Source organism: Lepisosteus oculatus, chromosome 11 (assembly GCF_040954835.1).
Source record: "Lepisosteus oculatus isolate fLepOcu1 chromosome 11, fLepOcu1.hap2, whole genome shotgun sequence".
Lineage (NCBI taxonomy): Eukaryota > Metazoa > Chordata > Actinopteri > Semionotiformes > Lepisosteidae > Lepisosteus > Lepisosteus oculatus.
Genome location: NC_090706.1, coordinates 20,927,535 through 20,954,349, shown reverse-complemented (window position 1 = coordinate 20,954,349; position 26,815 = coordinate 20,927,535). Strand labels below are relative to the sequence as shown.

At 35.6% G+C, this 26,815-nt stretch overlaps 1 protein-coding gene across 8 annotated transcripts in view; it reads left to right on the top strand.

Annotated features, from left to right (window-relative positions):
* Positions 1 to 26,815, top strand: part of LOC107077586 (adhesion G protein-coupled receptor E3-like) — a 65,018-nt gene that overhangs the window by 22,716 nt on the left and 15,487 nt on the right. For 2 of the 8 annotated variants that reach the window (XR_011191145.1, XM_015349024.2), the window contains exons 7-12: positions 1,164 to 1,277; positions 1,838 to 2,034; positions 5,408 to 5,578; positions 11,652 to 11,852; positions 12,757 to 12,992; positions 24,997 to 25,063. Coding sequence is in view for 5 of the 8 variants with exons in the window: in XM_015349024.2 (XP_015204510.1) it covers positions 1,164 to 1,277; positions 1,838 to 2,034; positions 5,408 to 5,578; positions 11,652 to 11,852; positions 12,757 to 12,992; positions 24,997 to 25,063 (986 nt within the window). In the remaining 3 variants the exon portion in view is untranslated. Of the gene's footprint in view, positions 1 to 1,163; positions 1,278 to 1,837; positions 2,035 to 5,407; positions 5,579 to 11,651; positions 11,853 to 12,756; positions 12,993 to 22,062; positions 22,118 to 22,248; positions 23,040 to 24,996; positions 25,064 to 26,815 lie in introns of those variants that run through there. The other 6 variants (XR_011191146.1, XR_011191147.1, XM_069195924.1 and 3 more) reach the window with 6 other exon arrangements.

Here is a 26,815-nt window from a genome sequence, read left to right as displayed (position 1 = left end):
GCACATTTTTACTGTTTTAAACACAGCATTGAAATGTGAATAATGAAATGATTTAAGATTTGTTGCTTATTCCCTGATACTATTGATTATTATTGTTATACTTTTAGCTGTCACCACAAAAAGAAAACATTGATATCTTTCTGATACTCAAAAGCATTACTGCATGAGTATTCATGGTTATTTCAATGTTTAAGGCAATATCTTCTGCTTTTCCTTTGAAGTGGAGCACAGTATATAACAGAGTCAATTATATTCATTTGGAAGTAAAATTGTGCTGTGCAGTGACTTATACAAGATATTTGAAAATTGTTGATCAAGAAATAGTATAAAAGTGTTTCAGGAAAGTGTAACTATACTGCAGAAAAGAAAATGTATCACCTGTTATTTTTAAGCACCTCTTAGTTTGTTTGAAATACATCCTGTTTACACATTCCCTCAGCTATTTTCACATTTGCTCAGACAAAACATCATGATAGGTCCTCTATCCATTTTTACATTTTCCAAAGTGGACATCCTTTGTGCATTTTCACTTAAATACTAGATATAAAAAGCATGACTACTTTAGCCATTTTACATCTCTACCAGTAACCAGAAATTGCACAAGAATCCTTTCACTCCCACATGTATGTCCTCCACAGAAAATACTGATTGCTGCTTGCAGCTACACAAGCTGGTGAACCCTGGTGTACATATGAAATTACTTTGCAAGTCCTTCTGCATTATGATCACATTGATGCTAGCTTATTTTACTTAACCAATATATGTTGTAGGATGAGTTTATACTTTTTGTCACACAGAGTAATAATTTTTGGTTGATATTCAAGATTTTTATCATACAAAATTTTCTCTAACTTTAAGGTTGTAATTGTTTAGCAGAATCCCATTACGTTCAGAGGACCTATTGGGTTGAGGATCATTGTAGCATTAACTAGCTGTGATATGAAAGTACTATAAGTGAGAAAACTGCAGATTAATACATTTTTTGATGTACATGCTTTCCTTTTTTGTCATTTTCTTTCCTTAAGCAAGATTCAGTCAAATGATTAGTATGGACTAAAATGTTCTTGTTTGGAACTTTCCCTGTTTTGTGTCTCTTCTTGTTGTAGCAGGTTTTACTACTTAAGTTTGTTCAGTTTTTCACTCACTATTTTTTTTTCTTAAAGCTCTAGAGTGGCTTGTCATTCCTGCTAATTTTACTCAGAAAATAGAACCTTTACAAATATATGGGAACACACTGCAAGTAAATCTGCAAAGTCCTATCCAGAACACCACTCAAGGTAAACCCTAATATGTGGGCTGAATATACTGTACACATAGATTCATAAAGAACTGGTATTTTTGTTAATATGAATACACAGTATAATGTGCTGTCCTTGTAACATTCATTGTACATCCTGGGCTTTGTTATAGATGATTACAATTGGATTTGATAAATCAAAAGAGTGTAATTAAAATAACATGTCCCTAGGGTTTCTATGGAATTTGCCAAGTTTGAATTATTTGAAGACATACATCACTCCTTCATTTGATGTTAGCTCTTCCAGACGGTTTTGTGTACTTGTTGTCAAATGGCAAATAACTTGAGAGTGAGCATGTTGTAGGAGCATATGAACACTCTTCAGTTATGAATGAGAAACAATTGTCAGGTCTAAACTAGGATAAAATAAACAAGAAATAATACTGATTTAAAAAAATCAAGTATTCTTTAAATGTTGGAAAGACTAAAAAATAACAGCACATAGTTTAAGTGGGAGGGATTCAATTCAATATAAAATTGACTGAGGTACTTTTTTCTAAATATTTATTTTAGAGCTTCATAAATGTTTTACTGTTTTAGGAAATACAGCTGTTCTGTTTGCCTCATATACTGGGCTTGAATCTGTTCTGGATGGAAGATTCTTCCAGTCAAATTCCTCTGAGGACACTATATCTCCTCAGATCAACTCACACATAGTAACTGTTGTAATAAAACAGAAGAACAATCACAACTACAAATGTTTCCAGCCCATCAATGTCACTTTCCAGAATAAGCAGGTAGGACAACCATACAATTTAATTATTCCTTCCAATTCTTAGGGTAATTAAAAATACATTTAATAATGAGAAAAAATAAATTGTGAGTCCATTTTAACATAATGCAGTACAATAGGGTGTCGCTATCAGCAATATTGTGTGGCCAACAGGGCCTTGTATGGAAGAAGAGAAAGGCAGGATGAAACTGAGCTGACAGTTGTTAACCACAGCTTTCAGATTAGTGACACAACAAACTTGGAGTGAGTTAGTGAGTGAGCCTTTCCCCTTATCCGCTTCCTGCATCTGCAGTTCAATGTGTTTCTGTGTTACCAGTGTGAGTAATGGCTGGCTAGAAACAAATTTAGACGATCTCTGACCATTTTATTACAGGGTTCATTCCAATGCATTATGATACCCATGGAGAGGGAGACTAAAGGTTGAACAGAGAGGAGGGATTCATGTATATTTTAGCTGATTGCTTATTACCATATACAGATGCAGCCATTCAAAATGCACGGTACAACCCATATAATGCACGCAATTACCAACAGTGCACCGCGGTGTACAGCGGTTTGTGATTTGGCTGGCAACGCACTTGTGGTGCATTGGTTGTTAGTGAAACAATTTAATTATTTAATCTCTTTACTGTGTATGTTTTAATTCACTTAGTATTTAATATTTATATGGAATTTTACAACTTAAGGGAAATGTTAGTAGCTGAGCATAAAAAGTAGAGGAGCATAACGCATCATAAGATCATAAACAATATTAATTTAGGAACATATTATGTAAACTGTATATGACTGGTATTGGTAGTTTAAATAAAAAAAATACACACCAATATTTTACTTTCTTCCTTAACATTTTATGCATCAAAGTCTTTTATTCGGTTACATACTGTGGTTATTTTGGAAGGTGCTCCTTCTAACGATATTAAGTTTATATACTTTGTAAATGCATACGCCATATGGCCGACATTACAGGTATTGTGCTGCTTACCACCGTGGTGACATCACTGTCTTTCATTTGAATAGCAGGGACCTGATCCATTGGGGGTAAAGGTAGATCTCACTGTAGATCGGCTGGCTGGTTCCCTGTTGAGTGACGCTAGAGGCCCGGGTTTGATCCCCCACCTGGTAGGGCGCATACTCATGTGAGCCTGAAAGCCCTACATTATTAATAATATCTTCTGTGTCGCATTAACATTGGAATGTTCTTTTTTACAAGTGTAAAAAGAGGCGAAACACAACGCGTCTCTTCTTTAACTCTTCAGTTTACAGAGATATTCCGCCAGAGCCTCACAACATTGTCCAATAATACTCTTCTTGTGTCTAATTTTTAGTTTAGCAGGATTTGAGCTACAGTATATGAATATAATTCTATCGTTATTAAGCCCAGCTGTTGCCATGAGATTTCTTTTAACAAGTACAAATTTATTTGAAAAACTTAAATAGCAAATACTATGGACACTACAGTATATTGACTTTTTTAGAATTTGATTAATATGGAAAATAATATAGAATAGCGTACCTAAAGAAATTAAACACCCAACTTACAGCACGGAAAGCACACATTTAATCCATTACGCCACAGATGTAATCATGTGGGAAGGAGTGAAGCTGAAGCAGACGTTTCCAAAGAAAGTGTACTACTGTGATAATTTGAGCTACAGTATATGACTATAATTATATCATTATTAATTTCTTTTGATATGCAATTCCATATTATATTCCCTATTAATCAAATTCTATAAAGTATGCTTTGTTGTGATAATGAGCGTATTCGCAGAAAATGTTAAAACATTACAACTTTTTACAAAGAATATCCATTTAATATAGTCAGTAGGAGCACGTAAAAACAAATATTCATAGAAAAGGTTAAAACATTATAACTTTTTATAAAGTATATAAACTTAATATAGTCAGAAGGAGCATGTAAAAACGTTTTCAAAATAACCACAGTATGTAACCAAATGCAAGACTTTGATGCTTAAAATGTTTAGATAGAAAGTGGAATATTGGTGTGCATTTTTTATTTCAACTACCAATACCAGCCATGTACAGTTTACATAACATATTTATGTTCCTAAATTGATGTAGTTTATGAGCATGTGAGAGCTATGGTGAATTGGAAAGTCTCAAAACTTACTTTGTATGACTGAAAATGAATACGTGATAGGATCCACAAAATGCTGTAGTGTTACGTTTTGTCAATGGAAAAATAAAGTCTTTTCATGTTGCAATAGTTAAACTGATGCAGACGGTTACAAAGAATACTTTAAAATACTTTGAGCTTACAGCCTGTCCAAGGTCATTCATTGTTAATACTATTAGTAATATCTTCCGTAAATACTTTGATGCATACAATATTTCTGCATAATTAAAATATTTATAATTAAGGTGGAAGGTTGTGTACTTTTTTCCAACTGAGCAATCTTTCTTTTATAAAATATACCCACTTTTTAAGGTTTAATGATTAACATGCTGTAATATACAGTTTAAAATTATTAATAGTCTAAAGAGTATACAACTTAAATTCTTAATTGGAAAAATGTTGTCCCTCAGCAGTGACTGGGATTCGAAACCTGGAGTTTTCTGGCGACAGCTCGAATGCTGTACATGAGAAGTTAAGCTTTATTAGCGCCACCTGGCGGTTTTACAAGGTCTTACAAGGTGATGCCAGATACTATTATCATTATCTAATTTGCATATGGTATAATGCGGTATATTGCACCACGCCCACCATGTTTTACCTCGCTCATTTTGAATGGCTGCATCTGTAAGGGATGTATGTCTTTTAACCATACATACTGTATACTTCACTACATTAGGCAATATATACTGTAGGGTTTAGTTGGACATAGTTATATGCAAATTTGACTGTTTGCTTATAACTATCTGCACTGAACCCTCATGAATGTCAAGACCCTACTGTAATACATTTTTTGTTCTGCAACAGTTCAGAGAAGGTACAGTAAATGACTTCTCCTGTGTTCCCTACGTGCCAATACTCATTCTCCCCTTTTTAAATCTTTTCTTCTCCCACGCTTTATTTATCTGCCAGTTCCCTTCTTTCTTACACCTGAAAAAGTCTCCACAAAAAAAAAAAACATGTTTCTTCTTCTTTTCAGCATGGAATAAACCTCTATCTGTTCCTTTGATTAAATGTATGATTGGTCATGAAGTTTCATGTGAACAGAAAGGATTTTTTTTTGGTATTTAACTTCTTAAATGTAAACACTGATCAGCAATCCAACGGTTTAACAATTGTATTGCTCTTGTTTTTTTAAATTGCTTGTTAAATACAAGTATAGTTTTACATGGGAAAAGAAAATGCTTCATGACATGTATAAAACATCAGTTAAATAATTAAATTTGATTTTTCTTCCTTTCAGAAAAGGAGTAATAAAAATGTACTATTCTGTGTCTACTGGAAATCTGAAGGAAACGAGAGCTCCTGGTCTAAAACTGGTTTGAAAGTGATCCATTCCAATGAAACTCACACAGTCTGCAGTAGCGACCATCTGAGCAGCTTTGCTGTAATCATGGCAACTAATTCCAAGCAGGTATGAACTCAAAGGCATAAAAATAATATAAATTACTATTTTTATTATCTGTGTGAAGTTTGTGTGTTCTCCCCATGTGTGTGCTGGTTTCCATGCAAATCATCACAATCATTTCTGTTGTGAATAGAACATCCCAATCAGTTTGTGATTAACAAAATGCATCTAGTTTAATTATATTTCAAACATAAGACCATAAGGAAAGTCACAAATAAAAGGAAGTGATCTGGTTTGTAGCTTGTTTGGTAGTAGCTAATCAAGGAATCATTCATACCGAGAGAAGCTAAAGAATGAGCTTTAACAAAATACCAAAGCACAATAAGATCTTTATTACAGATTATTAAAATAGTAATTAATCTGAATCTGGTGAATCATTGTTTCGTCGAATACTTCCAATGAGTTTAGAATAAAGGACTTGATTTTTTATTTATTCCACACAGTAAAACTGAAAACTCTTCTCATCGTCTTATCACAGCATTTCTCTACTTCTGACATATGTTTGACATCTTCTCACAAGTCAAATATTGAAGCTAGATTATAAAAGATATTCTCCACTACTTGTTACATAAGGTTTTTAATATATATGCAGCCATTCAAAATGCATGGTAAAACCTCATACTGCGCAAAAATATCTGCAGTTTAGCGCATTATACCACAGTACGTGATTGGTTGGCCAAAATGACCGACAGGCGGCACTTGTGGTGCATTGGTTGTTAGTGAAACAATTGCTTCATTTAATCTCTTTACTGCACATGTTTAAATCAGATTAATATTGAATATTTATATGGAATTTTACCACTAAAGGGAAATTGTAGTAGCTGAGCATAAAAAGAAGAGGAGCATAACGTGTCTGAAGGTCATAATCGATATTTAGGAACATAAACATATTATGTAAACTGTATATGGCTGGTAGTGATAGTTTAATAAACATAAACACCAGTACTCCACTTTCCTAATTTTTTTGGTTACAAACTGTGGTTATTTTGGAAAAAAATTTACATGCTCCTTCTGACTATATTATGTTTATATACTTCATAAAAAGTTATAATGTTTTAACCTTTTCTATGATTATTTGTGTTTGTTATCGCAGTAAAAAGCACATACTTTATAGAATTTGATTAATAGGTAATATAATATGGAATCATGTATCTAAATAAATTAATAACTATATAATTATATTCACATAGCTCAAATTATTATAGTAGTAAACCTTCTTTCTAAATATCTGCATCAATTTGACTCATTCACTCACGATTAACGGGAAACATTTTGCCTGCCCTGTTCGGTTAAAGCTTAAGTTGTCAAGTGGTGTGCTGGTGTAATGGCTTAGGTATGTGACTTGCCTGCTGGAGGCTGGGGATTCAAACCCAGTTCTCACCATGAGTTTCCTTTTAACAAATAAACATGTCTTTGAAAAACAAAAATAGTAAATATTATCGATACTATATTGAATTTGTTGGTATTTCTAAATATCACAACATATCAAAGTTAAGTGATTAATAACAACTAATAATTTCAAACTGCTTTTATTTTAAAATTGTATTTTGTTCAGGTTGATTTGTCACTGTTTTCACTAAATTTATTAAATGTCTATTTTTGAGTGGGTGTTCCAAATTCTGTTTAATTTCTGAAACTTCCTCTGTATTCCATGTTTTAACCTTTTCTATGAATACTTCCGCTCATTATCGCAGTAGAAAACTTCATACATTTTAGAATCCGCTAAATACGGAATATAATATGGAATTGCTTATCTAAAGAAATTAATAATGATATTAAATTAAGGATCTAAATATATGTATTTATATAGCTGGTAGTGTTACTGTAAACCCCTTTCTTTGTAAACACATTTTATTTTTAATTTAACTCATTCATACATTAATATTTTGTCAATAGTTTTGTAAATAGTTGTTCTGTCTACATGATCCGGGTTCAATACTTGCTTATGGTACAAGTTTATATTCTAACAAATGCTTAAAAAAATAAAATAGTAAATATTTTGTTCACTATATTAACATTTTTGTTTTTTTGTATATATAGTACAACATATTCAATGTTAAGTTATATAACTAATGAAATAAAAATGTTATTTAGCAAACATGAATACTGCCAACTGTTCAGCCAGTTTAATTAAAAACACTTCATTCAGTGGGGCAATTTAACAGATGCCTCAAGCCTTAAAATGAAATTGGATATATTGTAATTAGAATTGAGAATAACAAAACGGTATTAAAATGATCACTGATACTATAATAATGTGTCTGGTCTTTATTAACAGTATTAATTTAATAATAATTTCAAGCTTCTTGTATCTTTTTTAGAGTAATATTTTTCTTAAGTTTTCATAAGCTTTGCTTATTAAAATACCTATTTATGAGACAAGATGTTTCAGATGTCAATAACTTTGTAAACAAATCACACAGAGCCTGCAACCTACAGATTTAAAAACAGATTTGTAAAAAATTTCACAGCTTTTATTTAAACAATATCTAGTACCTGGTTGCATTTTTAGAAACCTTAGTTTGAATAAAGTGGATCCCAGGTGCAAGTGACTTCATAACGGGAGAAGGCATTATGTTATATTTTTATGCATCAGTTGAAGCCTTCTGAAGTCTCTCAAAAACATAAAAATGTAACATAATCTTGTGTGGTGCGATGGGTAACCGATTATTTTAATTTTAAAGAAAATCAAAAATAGGAAACAATAATGTGTGTGCCTCAAATAAACATTAAACATTTAAAACCCATAAAAATGGGTTTAGTTAAAAACACGAAATCCACGAAAAACAGGTGATTTTTCTTCCTTGTGATAATCTTAGAATCTTTGTGTAAGCTGTAAGTTTTTTTTGCATTTTAATTAAACATTTTAAATACTTTAATTTTGTAAATGCAACACGCATTTCGTACAGATACAGTACAATCACATTCTTCCCGTGGTGTGAAACGAATTAGCAGGCAGTTGAGAAAACAGTGCACCACCCACTAACCTCAGTCAGAGAAGAGGCGGCGATGATTGTATTTCTTACTGTTATGTCACAGTATTTTATCCGAAATAAAGTCAGGCATCACACTGTGAAAAATTGTTTAACTTCCACATCTTGGAACATACGTTAAATCTGACTATAGGAAGCCAGGGTTCACTTGTTTTTTCTCTCCCTACTCTCTCTCAAGTGTTGCGATTCAGACACAGAATGGTTAAAAATGGGAACAGGTGAGTTAGGCTGAGGGAAGGGGGAGGCATCTTCCCACCTCTATGACTACAGTGCCAAAGAGAAATGGCTTGGGTGACATACAGAGCCGAAAACGTTTGGTGCAGTCTTCTCTGCTTTAAAGGTACACTCCTTGTGGAAGAATTTTCACCAGCTAACACACAGAAGCAAACTGAATACAAAATGTACTTGCAAAAATAGCGTTTACAAACATTAAAAAACATACTTGATTTATACTGTTATACTGTACAGTGTATTCAAACATTCTATGGTCATTACACTGCTCACTAAACCTCTTTCCTACAATTTCACGGGGCCAAGGTCACCAAGCTGATTCAAAGCTGAATACAATTTTATCTTGCAAAAATTCAGATATTTGTCAACATATTTACTAAAACCATCCATCTGAGCAATTTCACTGTGTTAGTCTCACTGTACACCACAGTGCTCACTCAATGTTCACACTCCCAGTAAAATAAAAAAAAACATTTCCTGCATTCTCACCTAGCACCAGAGGGGAAGGAAAAGTGCCCGTGGTCATTTCTTTCACTGACAAAGTTGATTAAAACTCATTCAAAGGGTGTGGCATGTTAACACAAACTTTACTTAACAGAGCCACTTGTAAGAGCAAGGTGACAGGAACACTTCACTGTATCCTCTTTTTTTATTTCATTTTTAAAAATAAAAAAATAATTTGATTTGTGTTGATAAGCTGTTCCCCGATTACTGTCAACTGTAAAAAATAATCCTCCCCCCCTCATTTAATTTAAAGATTTCCGGGAAGAAATCCTTAAACATAAAGCCATCACATATAAAAACATAACATTTTCGGGTTCTCGTGGGTTTGTGCCCTTGCCACTTCCACCTTAGGTTGGCCCTTCACAGCAGGGGCTCAAAGCCAAGCCCCTGGTGTCACTCAACAAGGAACAGCCAGCTGAGCTAAAGGGAGATCTCCCCTCAGCCCAAGCGCTGAGGTTCCTGTTATTCACAGGGACAGGCTGTGACATTACCGTGCTGGCACCTGGCTCTGATTGCGATTTGAACCGCTTGGGTGCAGCTCATTACCACTACAAGTACAACAGAAGTTTTTTTTTTAAAAGAAAGTAATGTCAAAATGTTTCCAAAATGTCCTCTTGTGATACTTTAGCTGCTTAGTTACATGATTCCATATTAATATAACAATCAAGTGTTGTTAAATCACTTCAACATTTATTATTTTACAATAACTGCAAGTGGTGTTCTTACTATGTATTCTTAGAAAAGGATAAAACGTTATAACTTTTTATGAAGTACATAATTTAGGCTTAATAATGTTAGAACAAACACGTTAAAATGAGAGCCCATGTAAGTTACCAAGTTAAAGACTTTGATGCATAAAATATTTATGCATAATTATAATATTTATGATTAAGTTGGAAGGTTATGTACTTTTGTCCAACTGAGCAATCTTGCTTTCATAAAATATACGAACTTTTTAATGTTTAATGATTAACACGCTGTAATACACAGTTTAAAATTATTAAAAGTCTAAAGAGTCTACAACTAAAATTCTTAATTGGAAAAAGACTGTCCCTCACCAATGACCAGGATTTGAAACCGGGCATATTCTGGCGACAGCTCAAATGCTGTATATGAGACGGAAAGCTTTATTAGCTTGGTGGTTTTACAAGGTGCTTCCAGATATCAATACCATATTTCGATTTGCATACTGTATAATGCGACATGATGCATTCTTGATGCATGAATTCTTAATTGGAAAAAGATTGTCCCTCAGCAGTGACTGGGCGTTTTCTGGTGACATCTCAAATGTCTCGTGTACAGCATTTGAGGTGTCGCCAGAGTTAATAATTCCACCTGGTGGTTTTACAAGGTGCTTCCGGATACTATTATCATATTTCAATTAACATGCGGTATGATGCGGTATTTTGCGCCATGCCCACTGCGTTTTAATGCAGCCTACCTCGCATATTTTTGAATGGCTGGATCTCTTCATTTTATTTCTCTAAATTTTAAATTGCATATTGAAAAGACCCTTTCGGAATAGAAAAGGTGACATTCAAACCGATAATATCTCAGGACCTTTTTTTTACTTTGTTTGAAATTACTCAAATAAGTTAATACATTTTACATTTACAAATTTACATTTGTAAATTGATTTATAATACATCAATCAATTTTAGAAAAAGTATAATACTGTTATTATTACTATTAAATAATGTTAAGCTTTGTGTGCCAGCAGCCATGTCACCATGCAACCCACTAAAGCTAAGCAGGTGTGAGTCTGGTCAGTACCTGGATGGGAGACCTCCTGGGAAAACTAAGGTTGCTGCTGGAAGAGGTCTTAGTGAGGTCACCAGGGGGTGCTCACCCTGTGGTCCATGTGGGTCCTACTGCCCCAGTATAGTGATGGGGATACTATACTGTAAACAAGTGCTGTCTTTTGGATGAGACGTAAAACCAAGGTCCTGACTCTCTGTGGTCATTAAAAATCCCAGGGTGTTTCTCGAAAAGAGTAGGGGTGTAACCCCGGCATCCTGGCCAAATTTCCCATGCCTCCTTATAATCCCCCTTTATGAATTGGATAAATTACTTTGTTCTCCTTCCCCCCCGATGGCAGGCGGAGCAACGTGCCGGTTGGAGTATTCTCAGTCGCATTTAATGGCAACGTCAGCTCAAAGATTTGGTTCAAACCATCAAATGGAGATGGGCGTGTCGACAAGCGGACCGTGTTGATGCGGGATTAATGCTAGGATGAGAGAGAGAATTAATGTTAAGTTTTAAATGTAATTTAGATTCAGGGATTCTTACAAATCACAACATTTAGTGTTTGACCAGAAATTATTCATGCTAATGTTTTTTTATTCCCACAGATTAATGAAGATTCTGTCCTGTCAATTATCAGCTATGTGTTTGTAATAACAGCCCTGATTTGTCTCAGTCTTGCAATCATTACATTTGTATTCTGTAAATCAGTTCATAAAGGACACAACATTATTCACTTGCACTTGAGCCTGTGTTTATTTATGGCACACCTTCTCTTTTTAACTGGAGGATCCAAAACGGACCATAATGTAAGTAGGGTATTTTAAAACTGCAAAAATTTAATTATTTTGTGAAGAGAACTGAAGAATAAGGGCTTAGTTTTATATATTTATAATAGTATTAGATTATTCTCAGGATTTAGTTATAACAATGTATCTATAACATAATTTATATTGATGTTTTAATATTTTATATGGCCACAAAGTAATATGCGCTGCTTTAAATTGTTAATGTGGCACAACTATAATTTTTTTGTGTCTACAGCTAAGTTTTTGTTAATGGAATTTTATTTTGAGATACCAAGGTTGTTCTTAGTGCAGTGATATCTGCAAAGGAGATTTTATCCATAATCTGAAGAGATAACTTTATAATAGGTCCCTGGTTCGAAAAAAGGGAGGAAACAAATAAGCTTTTAGGGAGGAGTGGTGGCACTGTGGCTAAGGATCTGCACCTGTAGCTGGAAGGTAGCTGGCTCAAATCCTGCAGCTAGCAGAGGAATCCTATTCCATTGGGCCTTACAACAAGGCCCTTAACCCCTAGCTGTATAAATGGCTGACCCTGCCCTCTGACCCTAAGCTTCTCTCTCCCTGTCTGTGTGTCTCATGGAGTGCAAGCTGAGGTATGTGAAAAGACAAATTTCTAATGCAAGAAATTGTATATGGGTAATAAAGTGATCTTATCTCTTATCTAATGGCAGGATAAGGACATTTTACATCATACTAGGGCAAAAGATCCCTGTGCACTACATTACCGGACAAGCACATGCCTTGACATTTTTTTTCCTTAATTTGTATTTGCCAATAACTTTTAAGATAAATCTATTTACAAGTCAAGTAAACAAAAGTATGCCCAGATTTTTTTCTTGTGAGTGAGTTGCAACAGATATTATTTTCCAGTGCTTCTGCACTTCTGATCTCTTCTCTGTTACTGCAGGTGATCTGTGCGGTGATAGCAGGAGTCCTCCACTTCTTTTTCCTTGCTAGTTTTGTCTGGATGTGTCTGGAGGGAGTTCAGCTGCTTCTGTTAGTGACGAATCTGAGAGTGGTCAAATACAGTAGCAGAAGCAGATTGACCAAGAGGTATCTATTACCCCCTGGGTATGGTATTCCTGCCATCATCGTTGCTGTGTCAGCTGGAGTTTTTCCAGGCGGTTATGGAACACAGACCAGGTGAGCAAGTTATTTCATACTGTTTTGTCTGAAGTTGCTCAATGTCCAGCTGTATCATTTTAAATTTCTTTCTTCCAATTTACCTCTAGGTTTTTCATAGACTTAGGGATCAACGAGAAAAGGATTAGCAAATACTGAAGAAGTTGCAGAAAATAAATTGAAGGGACTAATACCAAGTACAAGACACCCATCAGATGATATTTAATGTAGACAAATTAAATTAGCAAACAAATTACAAACACAATATGTTCCAAACAATCTGACATCTGTTAGGGTGCCATAACAATATCTTTTTGTGAATATCCATGGAAACAAACACACACTGGCCTGCTATAATGGTAAAAAGCACCATTTAAAGAATCCCAATCCAATGTGCTTCCATCCCAAGGTCTTTCTGATTTTTTTTCTTCTTTATTAGGTTATCTCTTTTATTCTCTTCCAGCAACACTGCTTTCTCTATCACTGCTGCCAGCACTGCCAAAACTCATCTCTTTTGGTGTTTTTGGCACCAGTTTCTTCTCTTTCATCCCCTGCTGCATGAGATGCTATCTCAAGGGCCCTGGAGATGTCCCGTAACATCCTTTCTCTACTCTGGCCTCAAATACAGCTCATTGGATGTCCTATCTCATTTCTCCTTCCGGCTTCTTAGACTTTTCTTTCTACCTTTCTTCTCCTTTCTGATCTCTTAACACTTAAACCTCTTTAGGACCATAATACCCCCTGTGCCTTCCACCTCCATTTTGTTACCTCTACCTCACACCCCCCTTCATCTTTGACAGTAAATTCTATGTGGATGTTAATCTTGGCCATCTTGTTACTCACTCTACCAGCTCCTTTCAACCTCTATCTGTCTGATCTCCATTGTTGTCCCATGTTAATTGTTAGATCTTGTTAAGTCTGTAATCATTTTAATTTCTCATTCTGCTCTCCTTGTTTTCTGCAATTTGCAAATACTGTGGAAAAGCCTATCATCCATGACCAGGCAAACCTACTTCCACATGTACCCAAATGACTTCTGATTATAGCTCTACCCCCATTTTCATTCTCACTTACCACCTACAAGAAAGATAGTGAGTATCCTTTCACTTGGCTTTTCTGCTGTTTTTTAACCCCGTTTCCTTCTTCCACTTCTTCCAATGTAAAAATATCCCATCCACAATCTCTACCTGGATTCTTATAGTATTTCCTAAAGACTGAGGTCATCAATGGCTTTATTGGTCATCAATGGCCTCTTTGATTCTTCTCTTTTTCCTTTTTATTATATTAGCCCCATTGTTATCACTGTTTACAAATATTCAGGAAACAAAATTTAATTGATGTGGTTCAGGTGGATAGCTGTGTCAGGTTTAGTCCTATTCCTGCTGAAAAGAGAGGAAAGAAAAAACAACATTTTGGCTTTGTCTGACTTGAGTGCATCCATTCATCTTGCAACCGTTTCTCCCACTTTAGGTTGTTGCAAGCAATTGGCAAGCAATGGGCACAAGACAGGCTACACTCTAGATGGTTGCAGGGCAGACACACAAAGAGACATGCACAAACTCCCAACTAGGGCCAGTTTCCATAGATGTTTAACCTACCAATATGTTTTTGGACTTTGTGTGTTGGGGGAAATGCATGCTGACACATCCCATATAAATATCCCATCTTTCTATATGCTATAATTTCAATTCAAGAGAAAGAAAACAAGTCAGTTCATCTCTAGCATGTAGATTTTTTTATTTCAAAATGCAGTCCTACATTATCGGAAAACCCCTCCTTGATTATTTCCATCTCAATATTTTCATATTTCCCAGGAGCCTCTTTATCTCTTTTCTTTGTTAATGAAAATACCTCTTTAAGCCTTGTGGCTTGGTAATTTTACATTTGAAATTTTTTAATTAAATCAAGATCCACAAAATGATTTGCAAGGGATTCGAGACCACTTAATTAAAAAAAAATGGGTTGCTTGTCATCAGAAGCAAAGCACACTTACATCATAACCAGTTTTGATGATCCGACACAGGTATTTCTGCACCTTTCCAAATATACAGTGTGTATAGAAAATCACCATCCCCTTTCAAAATGTGTACCTTTTTTTATTTTGAAAATAAAAACAAATTTAATTAGATTTGTTCCATTTTTATTTACACACAGTAACCCACATTAGCCAAGTGAAAATAAAATTCTAAAACATTCTGAAAATTAATTAATTACAACAGTAAAGTACCTTATTTGGATAAGTTGTGCTGCTTCGCAACTGGGATAAACCCTCAGGGGACCGAGGGAATGAGAATTAATAAATTAGAGTTCCTGAGAATAATTTGGCCAGGGGTCCTCTCTGGCTCGTGCTTGAGTCCATCTTATGCCCATATTTTCGCAAGGGAAACACAGAAAGCCTTCAACAAATGCATTTTAAAGACCTTTACTTGTGAAACATTTCACAGCCTCCACATAAAACTATCAGTAAGCTAATTCTCTTTTTGTAAACCTCCGGTTTTTCATCGAGCCCCGGGGGACCGATGTTTACACAAGTTAACAACGCTAGAAATAATGCTCAATACGGCTTCGTGTGAAAAACTTGTATATCACCATAGGAAGCAGAACAGCACAGTCTTCAATTACCCAGACTGTAAGCACGGGAATAAAGCTTTGTTTGATTTCTGAAACCTTTTCTTTATGTCCACAGAAGACTGACAGCTTTATGTTGTGAATCTCTTTTTCTCGTGCTTTTATTTAATGTGGCACTATGCACTGAGATGGGATATGCTGTTCAAAAGCCAACAGCATTTAAACCACAGCACCCACAATGCTGCACCCACTTACTCTGCAAGTGTACTCAAGTGTACTTACTCTCACTTTTTATGAAAGCCATAGTTTTTTAAATCTTTTAAATCATGGGTGCTCCTACAGTTGAGAGGTCTGCATAAAGGACCCAAAGAATCTAAAAGCTTCACAGCTCAAGGGCAAAGTATCCATAGATTTTGCCAAAGCTCTCTCTAAAATAGACGTTCAATAAATTTAAGGTTGTGAAAACAGTGACAATGACAACAGAGCATGCTACTGGAAATTCCCCCAGAACTGTCTATTCTACATAACATTACACAGCTGGGTGTTAACACTCCTAGCCTTTGTGAGAAGTACTGAGCTGTGTCACATAAACTAAAGGTTAATTCCAAGCTGGAAAGAAAAGACACAACATGTCTCCTCTATAAATCTTCAGTTTACAGACAGTCCAATGTCATTTATTATCAATAATGTCTTCCATATCGCATTAAAATTGGAACATTGTTTACAAGTGTAAATCCACCTATTTTCTAACCACTTAATCCAGGTAACAGGTAACAGTTCCACCCACCCCCCAGTTTCCTCTGCCTGCCTGACCTATTCCCATTTGTAACCATTCTGTGAATCGCAGAGGGTGAGAGAAAGTAGGGAGAGACCCTACTTTTTTTTTTATAGTCAAATGTAACATATGTTTGAACACAGTCTTGCAAATGAAAGTTTTACAAGATGTGGAAGTGCAACAATTTATCACAGTGCAAATTTTAATACTAATTATTGATTAAAATAAAAAATAAAATGTTTACAAACAAAGAGGATTACAGCAATACTACCAGCTATAAAATACATATATTTAGATCTTTAAATTAATATTGTTATTAATTTCTTTAGATAATCAATTCCATATTATATTCTCTTTTTAGCATATTTTAAAAATGATTTCTGTATTTCTGCGAATATGCTCGTTATCAGAGTAAACAACAGCATACTTTTAGAATTTGATTAACAGGGAATACAATATGGAATCGCGTATCTAAAGAGAATGCTTGCCAGAGCAGTGATGTCACTGCCTCTCCTTCTAAATAGATTGCAGGGACCCAGCCTCAAATAATAGGCAGTGAAAACATTTGTCTGTCTGTCCATGGGGGGAAGGGGGACTGTCTTTCATTGGAAGGTTCACCTATTCTACTCTGAGAATGTAGGGGGGAGGAAAAGTGCCCGCGGTCTTTTTTTCACTGACAAAGTTGTTAACAAAAACTACACTATGCTTAACAACTGTTAAACCAGTTCAGATACCAGCTAGCCTGCTAGAGCACCAGAGCTCACACTCACCCACATCACAGATCACAGAACAGTCCCAGTGTGTGAGATATTGCTGTTTGATCTGTGTTTGATCTTTGATCTGAGCTTTAATAGGGAGCTTATCTCTATTGATATAACTATCGAGTGGTATTAAATAAACAGCTTTTTTGTATAGATGACACTTTTCTAAAATGTATAAAAAGAAGAAAAAGGATTACAATCTAATCTTTCCACATTTGATCCCATGAGGAAGTACAATACACTCCTGCTTTGTTTAATGATGGTATGAAAAATCCATCTAAATGGTGAAAAAGTTATGCTTAAAGATAATTAAGGGACTAAAAAGACAAAAATAATGATTTACATTGCATTGTCAGATTGTGAATCAATAAAGGCATTTAATTAAACACACATTTGCGATTTTAATCAAAATGGGGGTAATGGGGTTAGACCATTAGACATGCAATACACTTCCTCATGATCATCTTAGAATCTTTGTGTAAGCTCTAAGTTTTTTAAAACTTTTTTTTAATTATACATTTTAAACACTTTAATTTTGTAAACGCAACACACATTCTGTAAAGATATAGTACAATCACATTCTCCTGTCTTCCAGTGGTGTAAAATGAATTAGCAGGTGATTGAGTTAACAATGCATCACCCACTGAGTGGAATGTGGAAGCACATTGTTTAATGGGGATGACATTACCCACGTCTATATCACTGTACAATACTTGAGTCGGGGTGTCTGTTAATAAAACAGAGTGCCGTGCAATACATATACTGTAACTGCTTCAGGTGGGTAGCTGCATCTGCAAAGGAACAACTAATATGTTTATTCCATGCTGAAAAGAGAAGACAGAAAACTCAACGTTTTCTTCAGGTATGAGAGTCTTCGGCTCAAAATGAAACGCTTGGAATTTGTAATGTAGGGCGCTCTAAATGAGTTAATGTTTGATGCAGGAGAAATGTATTTCCCAGAAGCAATACTGACTCTCTGTGATGCAGTGCATCCACTGGTCAGGAGACTGAGGGCTTGCCAGCGCGGTGATGTCACTTCCTTTCATATGAATAGGAGGGACCTGGTCAGTCGGTACTGAGGACAGACCTCACTGTAGCTTGACTGGCTGCTTCCCTGTTGAGTGACGCTGTTGAGTTTGATTCGTCAGCTGGTAGGGCGTTAGCCCTAAAGTGCTACATTATTAATCTCCTGTGTTGCATTAAATAACTCTTCAGTCTATTCTGCCAGACAGTATATGAATATAATCATATAATTATTTATTTATTTTGATACACCATGATATTATAAACGCCCTTATGCTGGGCAAATAATTTTTTTTTAGTTTTTAAAAAGAAATTAAAAATTAGATATATATTTTCCTGCTTAACTTAGACATTGCATGATTTTAAAAGCTATAAAAACAAGTTTTAATAGTTAATAACCACTTTTTATGCGCAAACAATTTGTGATCTTTCTTCCTAGTGATCAGCTTAGAATCTTTGTGTACGCTGTAAGTTGCTCTCCTTAATTAGGCTTTTAAACTACATTAATTTCATAAAGACATCACATGTTTCAAACAGAAAAAATCATATTCTTTTCTTTTCTTGGTATGTAGAACAGATCAGCAGGTCTTTCTTTCCCCCATTGCTTTTTTGCTTTTTTCTCCTGTATTTATCATATTGGCTAGCTAATGTCCTCTTTGCTAGCTAATGGTACTTGTGGCTGTGTTTCTGCATTGCGTAACACATTGGAGGAATGTAAACATGTTAATTTTCATGTTAAATACATTTTTTAAATTAAAATTCATTCTGTACAGCACTCGCATATTTGGGGCCTGTCATATAAAACCAATAAGGCACTCGAGGCCTGTGCTATATCGTGGATATAGTCACAGTTAAAAGGTTGCCTAACATCACCTTTTACTGTTTCTTTTACAGTGATAACGAGTGCAAATATTCATGGAAAATGGTAATCACTTGACTTTGAATGTTTTGTCATATTTAGAAAGACCAACAAATTCAGTACAGTGTTGATAATATTTATTATCAGTAAAAACGACAGTAGTAGCAGCTTCAAATTATTCGTTGCTATTAATAAATGACTTAGCTTCGAACAATTGTGATATTTAGAAATATAAAAAATGTCAATATACTGTAGTGTCCAAAACATTTGCTATTTTAGTTTTTCAAAGAAATGTTTATTTGTTAAGAGAAAACACATGGCGATAGCTGGGTTTGAACGCCAGACCTCACGCTTATAAGTCAGTCACTTAAGCAATTACACCACAGACACAGTCACATGGAAAGTATGCCAACCAATCACATACCGTGGCACACCGCAGTGGCTTGTGGGTAGTTGCGTGCGGTACGAGTTTGTACCGTGCATTTTGCATGGCTGCATCTGTAAATCCCATTGAAAATCTTTGGAATGACTTGAAGAGAGCAGTCTATCAACTCATGGCGATAGCTGGGTTCGAACGCCAGACCTCAGGCAGTTTGACTGAGCTTGAACAATTCTGTAAGGAGTAATGGGCAAATATTCCTCCCTCTATGTGTGCAAAGTTGGTAGAGATGACTCAACAGACTCAAGGCTTTAATTCATTTAAAATGTGCTTATTAACTCAGGGGGGTGTTCTCTTATCCAACCCAGTTATTCTACTTTTTTATTTTTTATTTTCAGAAATTTGGCTTTCTTTTTTACTTGGATGTTGCAAGGTACAATTTGTAAATAGAACTGGAAAAAGACTGATCTTAGTTGTCTTCTTTTTGGGCTTTAGGGCAACAAAAGGTAAACATTTTGAAAGGGGGTAGTAATTTCTATACCCACGCTTATAAGTCAGTCACTTAAGCAATTACACCACAGACACAGTCACATGGAAAGTATGCCAACCAATCACATACCGTGGCACACCGCAGTGGCTTGTGGGTAGTTGCGTGCGGTACGAGTTTGTACCGTGCATTTTGCATGGCTGCATCTGTAAATCCCATTGAAAATCTTTGGAATGACTTGAAGAGGGCAGTCTATCAACTCATGGCGATAGCTGGGTTCGAACGCCAGACCTCAGGCAGTTTGACTGAGCTTGAACAATTCTGTACAATTTTTTTTTTTTCAGAAATTTGGCTTTCTTTTTTACTTGGATGTTGCAAGGTACAATTTGTAAATAAAACTGGAAAAAGACTGATCTTAGTTGTCTTCTTTTTGGGCTTTAGGGCAACAAAAGGTAAACATTTTGAAAGGGGGTGGTAATTTCTATACCCACTGTATGAATAAGTGGGTATAGAATGATATCATTTTGAGAATGTGTTTGGAGTTTCTGATACAGCTCTTAAGTGGTTGAAGTCTTTCCTCACTCATCACTGTCACTTCATCTCACTTGGCAGATTTAATGTGAAATTTGACTCATTAAATTTGATATTCCTCAGGGCTCGATACTGGGGCCCCTACTTTTCAGCATTTACATATTTCAGATTGGTCAGCTTTTACGATCACATAGCCTCAACTACCACTTCTTTACTCAAATGATATTCAAATGTACATCCATAAAAAACCTGACACTAATGTCGCTGTATCTTTTATCTCCACTTGCCTCTTCAACATATTATTTTTTTTCTTCACCTGAACTGCAACAAGACTGAAGTCATGTTTCTTTGCATGCCCCATCAACTATGCAAAACTGGTACTGTAACTCTATCTGTGGATGGTACTCTATGTCAGTTTCAATCAAAGTTGAAGAACTTGGTAGTAAAATTTGATTGAGGCATGTGTAACATATTGTCAAAAGATCATTCTTCCACCTCAGAAATATCACCAGATTACATCTTTTGTTGTCTATAAATATTGACTACTGTAACACCCTACTTGCTGGGGTATCTAAATACACATTAAACAAGCTGCAGTATGTCCAGAATTCAGCAGCCAGAATCCTGACCAGGTCTATTTGCAAGTGATAACTCCTGGAGTCCTTGCACTGGCTTCCTGTCAGGTTTTATATCAACTACAAAATCCTCATGCTCACCTATAAGACTCTGCATGACATGGCACCTCAGTATCTGTCTTCTACTATTGTTTTACGCCCCACCTTGCAATCTTAGCTGTTCTAATTCTGGTCTACTATATGTCCCCCAAGCCCATCGACACTCTATGGGTGACAGGGCCTTCTCTTGTTTGATCATCTGCAATTTCATTTGAAGCTGCTACTATTTTGCATAAGAATAGATCTGTTGAAAGCCATTTTTGCCGTGCATTACTGCACGGAAGTTTAGATAATAGATGTAATTTTAAAAAATGTAAAAAAAAATTCCACAGGCAGTTGTCTTTTTTACATTAATGGTTTGAATGTTTGAAAGTTTGTAGTGTTTATCCCACAAAGTTATTGACATTTTGCAAATCATGTCACAAAAAGATATGTATAAATGCTAAAGAGAAGGTTATAAAAATATTCACAAATCACTCTCAACAAAATGCAAGACGTTTGACATCTCAAGGTAGTTTTGTTAAGATACTTAGTTTCAAATAATGAAAGTCTAACTTCATATGCCAATGTGTCTGTGGCACACTGAAGGCACATTCAGTGGTCTTATTACAAACGGTGTAATTGTCAAAGAGACAAGCAAATTTGCAAGATAATGCAAGGGTATTAAAAAGAGGTTTGATCAATCGGCAATCTGACCTGAGTATCAACATTCTTTATCACACTTCCTGCATCCTGTTTCTCTTGGAGAAAAGGTCCGGCATTACTATATTTAATACTCGTATAAATAAGCATTGGGATTCGGTGGATTTGTTATTTTAAAAAAATCCATGAACCTGCAGTACAATGATCACAGTATGAAGATCAAGATATTTAAAGGGAATAGACATGCTGTTTCAGTACCAACTGCCTTGGCTCGCAAAGAGTGAAAGGTAAGCAGATACCGTAGAAATATCTGATTACAGATTATATTTTAAATATATGGCTTTATTGATTTCTAAATTCTTGTTTTTGTTTCTTCATGGGCTGTTCTTCAGGAAAACACTGCATGCTCAAAGCAATCTTCCAAGACCATCAAAAAGAAAGAAAGCAGTAAGACAGATGAACATATAATTTTATTTTGAAGTCTGTTCTAAAGCAACACTGTAGTATGACTAGAATGACTAGCCTAGAAAGAATACAATTATTTCCTTTGTTTATTCTTTTATTTGTCATTGGCTCAGCTCTAGGCTACAGGCCAGGGTGTTTGCCTGTAAGAACTGGACTTGTGTGGAGACCTTCCTGGAGGAGTGTGAGCTGTCTGGCTTATTGTTGGGAAGGATCGGAAGGTTCCTGTTAAAGATGCAGGAAGCAGGAGACAGTATTTTTCAGCACCCAACCACCATGTTTACTATTGCTGAACAGCCAGTGAAGAGTGTCTGACCCCACCTAGCAGATTGCAGTATCCAATTGAATGCATGTCTCTACACTGCCCTGTACTGCTAGCACCACACGTATGATCTCCATGCACACCAGGTCAGGACAGGCCATCCTTATCTCTCTGCTCACCACTGCTCAAGAATTGGGAGATGTTATCCCTGTTGTCTCTCTCCTGTCAGGAAGACCATCAAAAAGGACTATGTGACAGCAAAATTCACCAATGCCAAGACTGTGTACAACTCTCCCAGATATATACAACTTTTAACCAAAGGTCAAGAGAACAAGGAGATATGGTATGTGGAACACACTGGTATAGATAGGAGAGCAAGATCAGTTAAGCCGCTCTTCTTTTTTGGATCTTGGTGACTTTTAAAACTTAGTGGGAATAAGCCATATATTTGACAGCTCCAGAGGCTAAGAGGATTTGCTTAACTTTATTGGGAAAGGATCAGACACATGGTGAATCGAAGATTCACAAAACATCAGATGATTGGAAGAGGATTCATGATTGGATGAACAAGTTGCTCACAACAAAAAAAGAAACTGATTTCCTTTGATTTAATAATGTGTGAAACAATTAAATAATTTGATTAAACACGGGAGTATGATGTTAATTTTTTGTGTTAATGAAAATGGAAAAAAGTTTTCTAATGTTTATTTCAGTTTCATTCTATCATTTATGTCATGCCCTGTACTCCTAGAGAGTCCTCTACTTCTGTCCTGTTCCTAGTTATCTGTGATTATTCATGTCTTTCTGGTGTGTCTTGTTGTGTAGCCTAATTACTTCCTGTGTCTGCTCTGCTCCAAGCTCAGCAATGAGGGAACAGATGTCGTGAGACCCTTCTATTACCAGGTCATCCCACGTCTGTGGCCTGAGGGCACAGGTTTCTATAACGACATCGTCCAACGCCCTGAGCCTGGGCTAACCTCCATGTTGCCCCTTTTACCACTACGCATTGGGTCATTACTGCTCTCCTTGTCATTCCAAGGCATACCTTTCGGACATCTGCGACAATTTAGATTTTTTAATTAGCATTAAGACAATATAAATCATTTACCATCTCCCTTACCAAGGAATCACTATTTTCATTAAATCTATTTGATGGCATTGACTAATGTGCTAAGAAATGTTCTGAAAGCATTTTAAAGCAAACACCATTTGCTTTATTGCAAGACTTCATTGAAATCACAGAACTGATCCAAGATGTCAACACACTAAAAAAGAACTGCACCAGTAACAAGGAATAACATATTTTAATGCTGAGTTATGGCATTATAAACAGTATCTACAATGTATTCTGTTTGACTGGTTTGTTCTGTAGAAAGTAGCGATTCTAATGCTTTTGCCAAGAAAGCACCTGTTTTTTTGGGGTTAGTGATCTCACTCAGCCCTACTACAGCAGCACAGGAGTAATAAATTCTCATAAGTCTCATTCATCACTGCTCTGTTAGTGCCAGTTCGTGCTATTGAAGTAGCTCAAAGTAGAAAGAATGCACTAATGGGTTAATTAACATTTACTTGAATACTGTTACAATTTGTGTTGTGGTACAAACCTGGAGGTTTTACAGAGCAGTGCAGTCTGAGTTCAGATTATTCAAAAAATAAAAACGGCGACATGTGGCGCTGTTTGTTAAACTGCAGTACTTGTTTCAGTTTACTGCCTGTCACCTCACACATTTTAAATGGCTGCATCTAATATGCCAAATGTCACTGTAACGTAATACTTAATAAGCATCTTCAAATGCATCTAATTCTTGGGTAGAGTTATACTTCATGAAATACATGATTAATTGAATTTAAAGCATATTATTCAACAATACCTGTGTTCAACACACTTGTAAATGCTGCTGACGCAAACATATCTGCTACTCTTTTAACAATATTTTAAAAATTTAGATATGAGTTAATACTGACATACTAAAATCATGAGTTTATATAAACATATATATTGAAGATATTGAAGTTAAGTTTAATGTTTTGATAGCTGACATTCAGCAAAAATAATACAATCTATTATTATTAGATTAGATAAGATTTGAAATTAAAAACAGGCTTTTTCTTATTTGATTCTCATGTACTTAATTTTGTCAGTCTCATAGACTAGTAAAGAAAAAATCCACATAGCTCTTTAGGTTATAGAAAACAGGAATTCTTTCCCCTGACTATAACTTTGTCAACACACTGAAGAAACATTATGTCATGCAGAATGGTAGTTGGAACTCCAATTTTATTAAATTTAATTTAATTAAAAATCATTCAGATTACAATTATGAATAATAATGAGAAATGTCTTAATCATGGCATTATAGACAGAGCATGAGACTTACACAAGGGCAACTTCCTTGACACTCTTCTTCAGAAGGCAAAACATCTAATATTACTGGGCTGTAAACTTCTATATTCACCAGTGAATAGTAAGAGGTCCTTTATATATTTCAGAGAAAGACAGAGAAAGGGTTTGTCACTGCAGTTTATACAAAAGTTAGGAGTTCTCCAGGAGTATCTGCGGTACCTACTATCACAGCAATAAACTATTATTTTGATGTTGCAGTTGTTGGCTGTCCTATGAGAGAGGGTTCAACTGGAGTTTTCATGGTCCTGTTAGCTTCCTGATCTCTGTAAGTATGATACCCTATATTTATTAATTTCAGTGAATTTATGTAAATGAAATTCCAAGTTAAAAGAGATTAAATATAGAAACAGGAACCAGTTTTAAACCTTTAAGTTTCTCACAGTAAACAAAATGGTGCTTTAAAATGGTAAATCAACTAACACAAAACATTCCAAAGCCATACACATATTATTGCATTATTAATTGCATTATTATTGCAATTCTCCTTCTATCTAGAACATTAATTATACATTTCCTTCCTTTTTAGATTATTAGATTATTCTTTATTGCCACACAACAATAGTTGTTGGAATTTGCTATCGAAACAGCAAGAACACAAATACAATATAAACAGTACAAATTTAAATAGGATAGAAGACAGACAAACATTGTCACATACATATGTAAACAACTTTCCAGCATTTTAGCAGCATAAATTATACAATAGAATTCAGAGATCAATGTGAATTCAGAGTTCGTATGACAGCAGGAAAGAAGCTGAGGTTGAAGCTGGAAGTCCTTGAGAGGAAGGGAAGGGAGAAGCTGAAAGAGATTATGAGCTGGGTGAGGGGTCTGAGATGATTTTCTTGGCACAATTGGAGATGCAGCTTGACATGTGTTATGTGATAAACAATGTTTGCAGCTTTGGACACATTCTTTTAGAATTTACCTTTTGAGTAGTTATCCAAGCTCCAATACCAGACTGTAATAGAGGTTGTCAGAATGATTTCCCTGGTTTTACAAGCATTGAGTAGAAGGTCATTGTCCTAACACTAGGCTCTTCCCAAGTCAACCTGCTTTCGATAACAAGTCTCATCATTATTCCCAATGTGGCCATCATTGGTAGTGTCATCTGCATATTTGAAAATCTTGACAGAGGCATCCCGAGATGTGAGGTTGTTTATGAAAAGGTAAAAGAGCCATGGAGATAGGACACAGCCATGGGGAGCACATGTGCTGAGAATCAGAGGGCAAAATGTCTTGTTATTCACCCTGACAGTCTGTTGGTGATGTGGTAAAAAATCCAAAATTCAAGGACACATAGCAGGGTTGATGTTCAAGTCAACCCTGTATCTTCATGTTTTAGTGCTATAATTAATTGAAAAATAACAATCTTTGTTTTGTTTACATCAAAGTAATAGCGCAAGGTTATGCTCAGTGCCTAATTGTGATGTGAAATTTACCAATAGTTTTTAAATAAGGGTGTATAGCCATTTCATGCAAGTTATAAGGTGCATGACCAACAAGATCTAAAAGGTGTTATTTACGCAAAACAGAATTTCAGGTGGGTAGCTACGTCAGCATGCGTAGGCTGCAAAGGAACAAGTAAAGGTTTATTGCATGCTGAAAAGAGAAGAAAGAAAACACAAGGATGTTGTTAGTCCTGTCATTGTAGTACATATTCTCCCATCATGCTGTGTAAGCTTAGCATATCATATCGGCTTTTCCAATACTGTAGTTACTGTACTGTGACACTAGCAATAAACCTGAAGTCATGTTGACAGAATACTTTGATAGTTCATAGAAACGCTACATTTGTCAGAGTGGTGGCTCTGTGGCTAAGGCTCTGCACCTGTGGCTAGAAGGTTGCCAGTTCAAATCCCACAGCTGGCAGAGGAATCCTACTCTGTTGGGCACCTGAGCAAGGCCCTTAACCCCAACTGCTCCAGGGGTGCTGTACAATGGCAGACCCTGTGCTCTGACCCCAGGCTCTCTCTCTATCTGTGTGTCTCATAGAGAGCAAGCTGGGGTATGTGAA